General features: G+C 45.7%; 1 protein-coding gene across 2 annotated transcripts in view; it reads left to right on the forward strand.

Moving 5' to 3' along the window:
- Positions 1–260: 260 nt before the first annotated feature.
- unc5b (unc-5 netrin receptor B) overlaps positions 261–14,560 on the forward strand; it is a 55,860-nt gene continuing 41,560 nt past the window's right edge. Inside the window, exon 1 of one of the 2 annotated variants that reach the window (XM_085800771.1) lies at positions 261–1,063. In XM_085800771.1, the coding sequence (XP_085656897.1) occupies positions 976–1,063 (88 nt within the window). In that variant the 5' untranslated portion in view covers positions 261–975. The remainder of the gene's footprint in view (positions 1,064–14,560) is intronic. The other variant, XM_085800772.1, reaches the window with a different exon arrangement.

The raw sequence follows: 14,560 nt of genomic DNA on the forward strand, positions 1-14,560 counted from the left end.
GACTACAAGATCAGACAATAGGATAGATAGATAGATAGATAGATAGATAGATAGATAGATAGATAGATAGATAGATAGATAGATAGATAGATAGATAGATAGATAGATAGATAGATAGATAGATGTTCACAAAAGAAACTCATAAACTGCAGTGAAACCTGGTTGCTCCCGCTGAATCCGGAGCGGTACCGTGCGCTCTATAAGTCCGGGTTTTCTGTCTCTCCCCTCCCATCTATTTCCTCCTCGCTTGCTACTAGTTTACCTTCACTTGTTCAGCCTTCACTCTGAGAGGAGGAGGAGGATGGTGTATGATTGGCCAGGCGGGGACTGGTAGTCCGGAGGCTGGCGTTGAGCTCCGCGTTGATTCCCGTGTTCTTGTTTACACCTTGCGGGCAGGAACAAGACAAGACGCCCAGGAGGGGGAGGTCCACCGCGCGGCTGTCTGACAGCATCAACCCGTGGTCATTATTTCTTTTTTTTGCATGGTCGCAAAGCAAGTTTCTGATTGCTGGGAATCGGACCCTCTCTCGTCTGTTTCACGTCTTTTCCATTCACAGCAGCGATGCGTCAAACTTTTTGGTGACTTTTGTGGCACCGCTGCGCTGATGGCCCCGGGGGACAAGTAGAGCTGGAAATGAGACCCACCAGGAATAGCCCTGATCAATTGTTTCTTTACATTCACAGGGTGTGATCTCTACGGAGCTCTTCAAACTTGAACGGGCGGAAATTTCACCCTTTCAGTCTCAAACCCTCTCAGACGCTGGGTGATGGATGTGTTCTAAGCGCTGCAGCCTGTTTACGTCAAGAGTGAACTATTTACCAAATCACCACTTACTGGGCTCGCAAGTATTTCCTGACGAACAACTCACTGTTTAACACTTTGCTGGCCCGAGAGCCACTTGGTGTGTCCAACGCACCGCAGGTTACCCCTGAGTGGACGACCCGCGACGTTTCGCAACGGCGTAGCCGGAAAAGATGCTCTCTGCTCGGACGCAGCGCGACCACGGTCTCGGTCCTCTGGTTCTTCTCCTCCTGTTGAGGGGATGTGTGGTGTCTGGCACGGGTAAGTCCTGAAATCACACAGCAGTTTGGCTTGTAATCATTGACAAATATTGTGCACATGTGACACTGCACAGTATTTACAAAACACACACTCACATGTGCGCGCGCGCATTCAGTTTTTTTTTTTTTACTTACCAAAAAATTATATAACAAATATTATTTAAACTTTTTACTTTTAATTAAAAGTCACCTCCAGACCACAACCATGGTCTGTGTATGAGAACTGACCTGGTTTACAGCTTCACAGTAACAGTGCAGGTCTGGTGGCGTGCTGACCAGCATTTCTTTTTACCTAGAGCAGCAAAGTCTTCAGCTTTAGACCCGAGCGCAGAGCACTCTTTTCTACTTGGAGCGGAAAAATCAAACTCCCCCGGTGCGCAGGGAGTAATTAAAGTTTTGCTCCATGCCTTCTTGGCCTCTCCAAAAAGAAACAGCAAAGTCTAGTGAAAGTAAGACTGAGCACTTCAAGTGCTCCGGGGGAAGACAGAGAGAGGCTTCTCATTTTTTCTCTCATTGCAAGTTACAACATCTAAATATAGTGACACTTGCTTTAAGCTTGAGTGTACAAATTGTTTTTAAACGCTGAAGTCGTTCAGCTGAGCAGGATCCATTAACACTTTTCAAATGTGAAGTCATTATTTTATTCAGACCAGAATCACAGTGTGAACAGAGCAGGCTTTGATTAGTGAATTGCCTATAGTGTTAATGCCATCAAAGAGTGCAGCCAGCTCTCAGACAGATGAAATCAGTTGGCACACACAGGGCAGGTCACTGTCACTGAGCTGATGGGACAAGACCTGGCCACCAAGGGGACTCTGTCCGTCTCCAGTGTTCAATTAATGGTTTCCCTCAGTGTGGCCTATGTTGGTAGCCAGGACATTTTTCCTCCCCTCCCTTTCTCCAGATCAGATTGAAATACAAGTCTGAAATCTGAGGGTTTAGTGGATTGTGGATTAAACTCGGTTTACAGTAGGGGAAAAAAAGAACAATGTGGACAACAATGTGGAGTGCAGAAGCTACACCGGCTCTGCTAACAGACCACTCCAATAAATAAATCTGACCGTCTGCTAAAGAAGTCAGCTTTTTTTTTTTTTTTTTTTTTAAATAAATGACAACTGTAATCTTTTGTGGGACACACTGACTGTTTGCATAGGTCTGCTGCCACTTCTCTGAATGCCAATAAGAACCCCCCACTGTACCTACCAAGGTCCTGTGCATGTATTATTCTCTGAACAGTCAGAGCAGAAAAGCAGCTTACGTTTATTAAAATTGTGGACCGTTCTGAAATCCTTGCATGAGAAATGAGAAACGTTGATATAAACAGTGGTGGATTGCAGGGCTGGGGGGTGGGGGGTGGGGGGGGGGGTAGTTGGGGGAGGAGGAGGGCGGCAACAGGAGACAATAGCTCAGTGTGCCCCAGTAAAGTTTCTGTCTGGGAGAGAAGAAGATATATTTAGTGAATACATGATGGGACAGACAGATTGCATTTATCTTCTCTCCTGTTGTCTGTGTACCCCCCACCCCCACCCCCACCCTCCCCTCCACACACACACACACCTCAGCTCTCCTGGCTCTGTATTCTGGATGTGCTGAGCTCACATTTCTGCTGTGGGAGCTCCTCTTTCTGTGTTGACATACACATTAATTACCAGGACTGCCAGGAACACTTGTCTGGAGTAACCACCCTGCTGTCCACTGTCTCTCTCAGCATGTGTCATTATTAATGACTTCATCAGAATTAGAAAACCGACATACGGGAAGTGTGTGTGTGTGTGTGTGTTTGTGCGCTGTTTGCGACACATCAGGATTAAATGGAGACGACCAGGTGCCCAGTAAAGCCTTTGACGGGTGGGGAGGGGCAAGGGACTAGTGTCCAGACCGAGGAGGTCAAGCCGGGAGGAGAGCGAGGGCGACGGTATAGCAAAGGGGCAGTGGAGTGTTCAGAGTTAGGGAGCGTAGCATGTCAGACACTCCCAGAGAGGACGGGATGAATAGTGACACTCTTTTAGGATGTGCTGTCTCGTTTGTGTTAAGTGTGGGAATCCTCTTGCTCCTGAATGACAGTGCAGCGGATGCAAGAAGACTTGCATTCTTTAATATTATATGTGTGCAAGTAAAAGGCTGCTGAAATGTTTCTTGCCCCTGCTACACAGTTTAGCCACAATTCTGCAATTTTGCGACAGCTTAGATATGATTTTTTTTTTTTTTTTTTTTTTTTGATGCATGGAAAGAAAGAAATGTGGCAACAAAGCCAAGCTCAAACAAACACCAAAGTAGATTTGGCTTCAAAGACACTCAACAGATTGAGATGTCAGATTAGATTAAAGTGTCTCTGAAACATGTAGTCATAACAAAAGTGCTGCCAGGCTGTTGCATCTGCACAGATTTGGACAGGTGGTTGGGCACCATGATAAATAAACAGACAGGCAGCTCTCTTTAGGCCAGGCCAGGGGCCAGACTACTTCCTCAGGCAAGTCCTGCTGGCAGACCTGAGCAGGCCACATTCTGTCCTGGAGCAGTGCATTAGTTTTATGGCCGTTAGGCGGCAGGGGATGGGATCGCTGGCCAGCCACTGCCCTCCCTGCTGTATTATTCATATGTGCAAAGTGGTCTTTGTTAATATTTAAAATGTGCTTATGATGCTCAAAAATCTCAAGGAGAAAGAGGTGGGAGGGAAGCAGCTGCTCAGCTCTTATTGGAGTAAGTGACCCAGGTGACTACAGGGGGTAGTGAAGGATTTTAGGGTACCAATAGGCATTTATAGACTAGATAAAAGAGTGGCAGTTCCAGCAAGTGTGCCAATTGCAGTCAGGGGGCTGGTACAGAGGATGTGTGTGAACAAAACAAGTAGAGGGGTTACACAGGGTAATGCTATCCATCTAAAAGTGAGGAGGAAAAAACAGAAAGAGGAGATGGAAGAGAAATGAATCCGTGAGAGACACATTGAGATAGATTGATCTCAGGGCATGGCTTTTAAATATCCTTTATGAGAAAAGAGTGAAGAAGAAAACTCCATAGCAGTGGCATTCAAGCGTCATTAAACCTCTGGCACAGGCCAGAGAACGAGGGGGCGCATGTTGACGGGGGGCGGGGGGGTGGGGGGTGGAAAAGAGTAAGAGGGAGGCAGGTGATGTGCAGAAGGACCGGGTTAAAGTCAGAAAAGCCGCAGAAGAAACAGTGGTTTCAAAGGGGAGGATGTTGTCGAGTGGGGAGGCGGAGGGTGGAGAGTGAAGAAGAGACACAAATCCACCAGAGGGATGTTTTTATTAAGGCTCTTATCGATGGAGAGCGCTCACAGTATTAAGAGTAGACATGTTTAATGCTTTGCCAATACTGTGCATGTTAGATTGGGCCATAAATCTGCAGCAAACAGCGAGGGCTCTGTAGGAGGTCAAAGCAGCGAGGTAAATGGAGGAGGACGCTGACTATAAAGAATGGAAAGCCGAATTAGTGGCAGAGCAAAGTTTCAAGCAGAGATTAGTAGAGTTGAGATGAATACGGTTTTAAGCACAGGTCATTATTTTACTCTGCAAAGAAAATATGTTCCCAAGGTATTTAGAATGCTGGGTGATAATGATTTAATCAATACTGTAGAGCATGTCGACTAATTCAAACTGTGTGGGATTCAAAAAGGAAGCAAAGAGTCTGTAGATAACTATCAAGTGAAGTTATTTAAATTTCTCAGGTAATGTCTTCTTGGATTCTGGTTAGAAATGCCTTGTTTATCTCACACCAGATGGTCTCTCCTACCTGCATACGTTCACAGAAGAAAAACTGTAAAATACAGAAATACTTCAATTTATTCCAGACATTTAGAGCGATTGATGTTTGGAATTTGAAAAATGTTTTCCAGCGAGCTGTTTATCCCAAGGTCGGGCGATTCTTTTTAATAGCAATCACAAAATTCATTTTATTCTGTCAAAGACCTTTGAAGGTGGAGCCTGTAAATAAAACATAGGATTTTTTTTTATTGTGGTTCTTGTGTTAGAGTGAGAGTGGAATGAGAGAGGGGGTGGATGGATGGATGGATGGATGGATGGATGGATGGATGGATGGATGGATGGATGGATGGATGGATGGATGGATGGATGGATGGACGATGGATGGATGGATGCAGAAGGTGGAGGAGGGAGAGTTTCAGCGGCAGATGGGAGCTGAAGTTGCTGCTGGGCTGGTAGGACAGGGTATACCCCCTGCCCCTCCATCCTGCCCTGTGGGGGGAGATGGGTGGGGCAGACAGGGAAACAGGAAGAAAACCTCTGTGGGGTTCCATTGTGCTTTAGATGAATAGGAGACTCGAGAGAGCTTTTTCTGCCCCTTTGTGTGGGGTAAAGGGGGTCAGCAGCAGAACACACACACACACACACACACACACATGCACATGCACACACACAAACTCATTTACAACTTCAACCAGAGTTACACTTGCATGAGTGTGTGTGTGTGTGTGTGCATGCTTCTTTAGAGGAGATGTGTTACTGTTGCATAACCTCTCATGCGCAGGAAAATACACATCGGCTTGCTTTAGCTACCAAAAACAAAACACTGATTCACTCAGTGATTGATATGCTAAGACAGGCTCAGTGACATCTGACATCAAAAGGACAACACCCACCCACCCACACACACACACCCACATATGCAAAATGCAGCCACATCCTATGATGAAGAGGTAGCATTTACGTCTATAATGGTGGAAGACCTGCTGGGTCACTTGGGAGGAGTGAGTGAGTGCAGGAATTTTCATTTAAGATCTCAGCAGCACTCTGAGCATCGTGACCAATAGGATCAGGATTCACCATGGGGGGTCGCGTCAGATCCAGAATAAACCCCCCTTTACCCGAAGATACACACGTACAGCCATACACGCACTTGGTAAAAGTTGCTGCGCTGAGGTCCATAGATCATAGGCAGTGTCAGCATTTGATTGGCTGTGCTGTGGTCCAACACTCTGCGTGTGTCCACATCTATAAAAAAGAAAAAAAAGAAAAAGAAAAAAAGGCTTTTTCAGGGCATGTAGATTTCCCTCATCTTCTTAGCAGAGGCTTTTTTGTCTTCAAAAGGCAGTTGAGCCAAGTCCACTCAGAGCTTAGAGTCTAGACCACAGCCAATCTGTTAATGCCGGTGTTTGTGTCTGTTTGTATCTGAGTGTGTCATGTGGGTCCGTCAAACTGGAGGAAAATTATGCTCTTAATGTGTTAATAATGCACCCCCCCCCCCATCAGGGGAAATGTGCTGCATTAGAAAAGGCAATGGCAGTTAGTTTTCTTCCGACTTCTCTTTCATGACTTTGGCATATGACGCTACATTCCTCCACATCCACGTTAATAAATTGCCATCACTTTGTCGCCATTTCCTCTTCCTCTTCTTTCAGGCTTTTGTGATAGTCTCATCAGCTGTATTTATAGTTGTGCAGTCTCACATATACCAACCTCTGTCATCCATATCTCACTCACTCCATCATTTTTTTTCACTCCCCCCCAGCCGGCTCTCTTGTGGAGTTTGGGAATTGCTCTTTAGAAGGCAGTGTGAAGAATCCCATTTCTCTGAGCGTAACGCTTATTAGGGTCCCATCTGCCCTGAGGGGTACTTATAAATGTGGTCCTGGGGGGGGGGGGGTTTGGGTTGTCATGAGTAGGTAAGGGAGGGGAGTGCGGGGAGCTTTGTCATGCCTCCGTGTAAGTGGATGTGGGTGCCACCGGGGGCTTGTGCGAGGTGGGGAAGGGGCTCTTAACACCACGGAGCGCACACACCGAGCAGCTGGTGTGTCTAAAGTGGGGGAATGACCTCCCCGGAGAAGCAGGCGTGTTGAGCGTATGCGCACATATCTCCGGCTGAAGGAGGCGACGGAAATGATCCTGCATCCTTCTGTCTGCATGGCGTGCAGCTAGGCAACAGCAGGACTTTCAAACAACTTACAGTTTTTTTTGTTGTGTTGTTGTTGTTGTTTTCCCCTCCTCCCCTCCCTCGTGTTTTAAATCAAGGCGGATGATGCTTAATGAGTGTGTTTGAGTGTGTGTCGGAGGCAGGGAGTGGGGCTTATGTGATTGGCTGCGTGTCAGCGGTGTGATGCCGTGTTATTCAACGTAGTGACTGTAGAGTTAAATCACCATGTTTGTCTCTTTAGCTCATTACCGCTGTCAGTAACAGGGAGTGATTGGACACTTAATCAGAGGTTAACAAGGGCACCTCCAGACCTCCTCTCCGTTCTTTACCTCCTCATCCTTCCTTCACCTCCTCTCCCTTCCATGCTTTCCTTTTCCTTGTCTCTCGTCTCATTTTCTCTCCTGTCTTGTCAGTTTGAGCTTTAAAGGTATAATGTGTAGGAATTCCCCCCATCTAGCGGTGTGGTTGCATATCGGAACTTATTCTTGATGTTGCATTCACGTGAAATCGGGCAGATGTCAGACAGACAACAGACGCTGCATGTAACAGGATAAACAAGCGTCTATGTGAACAAGTGGTCCGCCAGCACGAGGCAAAACAATACAGGCGTGACAATATGTTGTGATGGTGATGAGTAAAATGATATCCGGTTGGTTTGCCGACGGCCATCTGCCTGAATGCACCTGAATGCAACATCAGTGCCTCCGTCCTTCCTCACACTAAACAGTGGTGACAGCAGGCGCTACCTGGAAAACTTTCATTTGTATGCGGGTGTGATTCCACTTCAGTGAAATACGTATTTATGAAAGCAATATTTGATTTTTGCTAATAAAAAGCCAAATAAGTTACACACTGGGGCTTTAAATATTGTGCTGAAGGGAAAGGTCTGCTGGTATCTAGCTTCATCCCGAAAACATATGCATACACACACAAACATGCTCAGTAGGGGATATAATCCCTGTTTCTGCTCAGACTCTCTTGGATCACAACCACAGCAAAGAGAAGAGTGGAAGAATGAGATCTGCCCTCGTCCACCCTTTAATTCCTCCACCCGTCTCCAGCTCCAGGACTTAATTCTTATTTCTCCTCCAGAGGCTTTGACTGGGAGCCTCCGAGCGCACAGTAAAGATTCTGTTCTCGCCTTGGACGCAGGTCTTAATCAAGGGCTTGACAGGCTCCTCTTGGCGCCGTTTGTGTGTTTGGTGTGGGTGTTTATGTGCGGTGGGTGTGCGCGCTGATGGGAAGTCAGCCGTATTGCTTCGCTTTTTACTTCCTTTTCTGCATGGGTCACAGTGGGGTCACACTCCCAGTCTCAATCAGCACACAGCTCTCGTACACGCAGCCCATCTCTCTTGCTCTGGCAGCCGTTCTGATTGCACAGGAGGAGACCTGCTGGTTTCTCCTCCTCCCCCAGCGCAGCATTTGCCATGCCAGGTGTACGAGGTGTGCGCCTGCAAAACGCCGCTAGACATCAGTCGCAGAAGAGTAAGGAATCATTTTAAATGGGCGCCGCGTGCGAAGGAGCGACGGGGCGACTTCTGCGCTAATGTGGCAGATGTACCTGCATGTAATTAAGGTTAGATTTAAGTGTATGAGCTCACACACGCATGAAGTGTGTCAGCGGGTGTGTGTTTCAAGCCTCTTACCTGCTGCTGACCAGATGGGCTCAACAGCCGACCTCATGCTCACCTCTCCCCACCATTCCGCCTAGATTAGCTAGCGAGCCGGGCTAAGGCACAACAGCCATCAGAATAGACACATCAGTCCCCCCACCACCACCACCACACCCCTCCTCCCTCTACAACACCCAATCCCTACACACACCCGGATAGACCAGAGCGGCATCTTTATGCAAATGAGAGTGACTGAGGCGTCCTGGGTAATTTAGGGGCAGCGCCCGGCATCCCTCCATTGAAAAGTTCAGCCTAACTGGCTTGACAAAAAGTTGGCTATTTACAGACAACACTTGGCCAAAACCTACCTGGTGATTGGACCAAATACGTGTAGATGTCCGGGTACGACATTTCTGGCCACTGTGTGGGGTCATTGATCATTGTGGGAGGCTAAACGGGCATACCGGTAGATTAATTGATTGTAATTTTTCAAGATAATGCGAACGGTCGGTTTCAAGGAGGGTGTCAAAATAATTATGAGACATAGTGCTACAAAAGAAACAAAAAATAAAACATTCAAATTGATTGTTAGCCAGTCTACGCTCCATCAAAACACAAAAAGAGTGCAATTTAAAAATGCCGGGCGCTGCCCCTAAATTACCCAGGATGCCTCAGTCATTCTCATTAGATGCCGCTCTGGTCTATAGGCACACATAAAGCACATGTACAGTACTCATTCTTCACGTAGGATATTTAGGATGACGATGTTCTGTATGTGTGTGTGTGTGTGTGTGTGTGTGTGTGTGTGGGTGTGTGTGTGCGCTGGTTGGGCAGCACCCGTGGCCTGCTGCTGTTTATGGGGATTATGAAAGCAGATGGACAGCCATGCTGACTGGTGAGGGTTCATTAACTCTGGGAGTCTCTGCTCCGACTCTGCCGCTGCTGTTGCACAGCTTCACTTGTCTCCAATCCCCTCAGCAACAAGACGCTCTGTGTGTGGTATGGTGGTGTGTATGTGTGTGTGTGTGTGTGTGTGTGTGTGTGTGTGTGTGTGTATTGATGCAGCAGGTAGAGAGAGCACCTTGCACAAGCAAAGGAAAGTTTATTGATCAAGGATGGATAAGAGCTTGAAATTTGTGCTCGATTGGTTTATGTGGAGCTGATGCGGCGGCTGCCACTTTTTCCGTTGTTGCGCTCTCTGGTGTCATTATGTTAAACTACTTCTAGATTAACATCGTTTGTATTGAAGCGTTCTTTGCACCTTTTTCTGTCAAATACGCTTTTTTGTGCATGAAAGCAAACAGAAGAAACAATGTTTCATGTAATCTGGTTTCCAGCAAAGAGTTGGCTGAAAACATGTGATTTAGCACGATGCAATATCTCCAGCAGAGGACCATTTCCATGACATTTCACTGCTCTGCCAGGGGAGATGAATAGGTATAGTTATAGTGGGTCATTAAACACTGAGCGGTGTCTCTCCTGTATAGCTTCAACCTTCACGCTGCAGCCAGCTCCTCTTCCACGGCTTAATAAAGGAAACATGGATCACGCAGGGACAGATAGACATACCTGTGGAGAAGCAGACAGATCGACAGACGGACTGGCAGATTCCTGGGCACATGGGGGGTTTGGAGCCCTCCCCCAGAGGCTTTGGTGCCATCAGACAGACAGAAGAACAATCAGTCACCAGGGATGAGGATTGAGAACCAGTCACAGTTCAGAATCACCAGTTTATCGATTTTTTCAACAAGGAGGCACGGGTTCATGCCACGAAGGAAGACGACGACAGTTTTGATATCTGTAAAATGATCATTCCAAATGAGCATGGAAACACCAACAATGTGTGGAAACAATTTTTCTACACAACATGGGTTTAAACTCCAGGTGTGCCGTGTGCTTGGTGCTCTTTGCATAAGTGACACTGCTTTCTTGCTGTGCAGCATTTCTCATACACATGCTCTTCTTGGGCAGCCCCACCAGGTAGATTAACTCACTCAGTTTCAGTGGAGGCCAATCTTACATTCCAATGCTGTATTTCACTCTTTTCTCATCTCATTTTTTTGGCTACACACCTGTCTGAGCTGTGTGTGCTGCAGTAACTAACTGAGGAAAAGAGGCTTCTCTCTGTGTGCAGCGGCTCAGCAATAGCCTGCAACACAGAGGGTAAATATCCCATGTTATAATAACATTAGCTCCATGCTGTCTTGCTTAGTAGACGTTTTCTCTTTGACTTAGAAAACCTAAATGAGAACAGCAGCAACACAGTGGAGAATTGCACACCTGAGGCACACACCCGCCTCTTTATCTACACTAGGTTCAGACTCAGTGATAATAAAACGGTTGCATTGATGCTGAAAACTGTGTACAGACCTTTTTTTCCCTACGCAGGAAATTGATCAGGAAGCATGAAGGCAATCGATGAAGAATCAGACTCATAAGCAGAATTGATAATGGCACTGGGCTCAATAAAATCCCATCCCTATCAATCACCCAGGGTCATGCTGGCTTGGCAGAGGTGTGACCAAGTGTAAGAAAACAAAATGTTGAAAAAGGGAAGCTAATGATTATTTCAATTATAAATAATGATGATTATTATTCTGATAAATTAAATGTCAGAAAATAGTTCGAAATGCTCATTACTAATTTCCGGAGCTCATTTAAATTGTTTGTTTTGCACAAAATCCGAGATATGATGGAGGGATGTGGAATAATAAAACAAAGAAATTAAAGTAGCAACCCGTCAAAAAACATATGCCACCAAACTACTAATAAAAATGACACAAAGATAAGAAAACAAAACAAAGATCATCAACTCCATATAGGAACTAATATAGGAAAAAGGAGTTGCATTTCCTGTGTGTTGCCTCTGGTGCTCTTGACAGTAAATAATGCCTGTAACAGAAATATTTTTTGGAGTCAAACAGCAACAGATTGTAACTTCACTGCAGCTCCTAAAGCCTTTTTGATGAGGTAAGGGAGGCTTTGTATTCGATTTAGGCCAGGAGACTATGAATGGCAAAAAAGAAATGGAACATTTACGTGTGTATGTCAACGTCCACCCACACCTCTGCCAGGCACTTGTGTGTGTTTGTGTGCATGCATGTCCTCATATGCACGTGCACAGTCTGCCGAGTGTGTGCGCTGAGATGCTGTCGCTCACGGCAACCCTCTTCATGCTCTTGTGAGCGTGAGTTTGTGAGTGACAGTTATACAGTGGTGAGGAGTGTGTAAATCTCCTTCCCTCCAAAGCGCTCAGCAGTGGGCCTTACATTAGCACAACAATTTACACATCTGTCCTGAGGCGAAGAACAGACAAGTCTGAGAATAATGAAATAGAGACCATGTGTGTGTGTGTGTGTGTGTGTGTGTGTGAAGGGGAGAGAGAGAGAAATCAGTAGAGGCAGGAGAAACTCTGTAAACAAGAGACAGAGGAGGTTTATTAAAACCCCACCACCACTCACCATCCTTTTGTCCTTCTATTCTCTGCGTCCCTCACCTCCTCTCCCCCTCTTTCAGTCAGAGAAGCGATTACATGCCTCTGTCTCTCTTGTCTTTCATCTCTCTCCGTGAAGAGGAGAGGAATGAAGGTCCTCTGTGGCGTGTAATTACACAGAGACATCCTGGATGAGGGCGTCTGTCTCCACAAACAAAAAAGCAACCCCCCCCCCCTCCTTCTCCTCCTAAATACCTCTTGATAGGGGGAGATCTAAAAAGAGACATTTAAGTGGCTTTGATCCACCACAGGGCCCCTTGGCTTTACCTGCCACTTATGGACGTCTAATAAGTACTATCACTAGTCTATTTATTTCATTAGAAGCGCTGACACAAACATATGCGTGGCTGGGCTCCAGCACCATGGGAATGATGTACACAGCTCCTCCATTCATTTTAAGCACAGAGTCATAATCGTGACACATTTACAGGACGCGGTTCCAATCTCGCCCATGAGTCATATTGCTGAATGATTATGGAGGGGCGGATTTTTACTGGCTTACATTGGTATTGGCTCAACCTTTAATTGGCCCACAGCACATTTGCATTCCAGCAAGGTAATAATGACGCTCTTTGGAGGCACTTTAACTAGAAATTCTATGCACTCTGACTTAATTCTGGTCATAGAAATGATGATGCCTCCAGATGGCTTTTTTACTGAGTGTGATATGGTCATTTCATGTACACGATCATACTACTTACCCACTACTCTGGAAATAGCTAACTCACCAGCAGAGCCCCTGGTCCCTTATCACCCGCTTTTGCATTAAAGTGTTTTTATTGCTTTGTATGTCAAACTCACAACAGAAGAGAAATGCAAATAGAGCTAAGACATGCTTCCAGAAATAGAAATCACAGTCTGTGTCGATGCTGGTCAGTCTGGTGGACAAGTGAAGAGTTTTCTTTTTTTTTCCTTCTTAAGCACCTTTTTTAATTTGTATCAGAATGTATGTTTGGGTGTCATGCTGGGAAGCAAGCAGAGGTCATACGGTGTGGTTTGACACTCTGCAGAGGTCGCCGAGGTCAAGCAGCGCTCTGTTTGAGAGCTGGAGTCGGTCTGAATGTGTTTAACGTGTCTTTTTCACTTGTGTAAATCCGCCCCCATTCACCGAGACTTAACTGTTTCTCTGAACTCGCTGGGAGATGAAGTGAGTGCTCTGGTGCAGCTCAAACAGACTTGGCGTCAGACAATGGACCGGGGTCTTCTATTGCACTTAGCTGAAGCTGCTGAATAGACTCTGAATAGACCTGTAGTGATGTGGCCACGCAGCTGCCGGACAATAGCCTGCTCAGCAGAAAAGCAGCCAGTGACCTCGAGGTCTGCTCCGGCCTTGTCCGCTCTGATCCCTGAACCCTCGGCACACAGTCAGCACCACAGACGGACCTCACAGTGAACACAGCAAATCAGCCACAGTCACAATTTGAGGCTATAAATGTGCAGTTCAGCTTCTTGTCATTGGCAGTAAAGGAATAGGGCTTGCTCTTTGTTTTTCATTACTTGGACCAGGTGATCAATAAAAAGCCCTGTGATTTCTATAGCTACACTGAAGAACAGGCGTATAGCTTAGCTGGTTGCCTATAAGCACCTCTTCATTTAACTAATTAACACATGATATATATTTCTTTCTATAGACAGAAATGTAGTTGAGGATAATATGGAAAGTTTCTAGAATTTGTTAGCCAGGTGCACTGACTTCCTGTTGTGATGTTGTAGTCCAAAACATTTCCCAAATGGTCAAATTTAGACTTAAACTGCATGTTTTTGCATGTTCCTCTTCATAAAACCTGTCACTCTGCTGTATGTGCTGAAATTTAGTTCTTCTGGCCGCACTGAACACAGGGATGTTAAGGTACTTATTTTGCATTGGCAGTGCAATCAGAAAATTGTTAGCTCCAAGTAAAAAACTGACATCACAGACGAACAATTCTGCTTACTCACAATTGCGGTCCTTTCTCCCATTTTTCTGGTTTTCGAGCAGGCTGGTGGCAAACAAAATGTTCACATGCTTAAAACTATGTAGCTGCACCCAAATTGGATAATGGGTTTTAGGTTTTTGTCTCACTGGGTGGGGGATTTATTTTAAGATGTGTGGATCCCATTTGGAAATGAATTGACTCCGTTTGGCTTCAGGAATCCATCAGACTGAGAGAATCACTATTTGTATTTGAGCCGGGAATGGGGAGCATTTTATTCCACTTTAATAATAGCAACTCTTCATCCCTCAGACATACCGTCATTTCCCAAAATAAACACCATCATCGCTCTTGCACTCAATATCAAACACAACTTCACACAGATTCCACTATCAGGAATAAAAACACATCCACACACACAAGCGACACAGCTCCCTGTGTTTGATCACAAGCGGCCTCCCCTCCTCCACATTTATGTTTATTCTGGGGATTATTCTGACCTAATCTCTTTAGAACATAATTCAGATTAAATTTTGTGTTATTATTATTGCTATGTCCATTCCCTACTGTCCTGCTGAGGATTTCCTGACTGC

The sequence above is a fragment of the Trachurus japonicus genome, chromosome 15, assembly GCF_045865225.1.
Source record: "Trachurus japonicus isolate A0001 chromosome 15, Traja_1.0".
Lineage (NCBI taxonomy): Eukaryota > Metazoa > Chordata > Actinopteri > Carangiformes > Carangidae > Trachurus > Trachurus japonicus.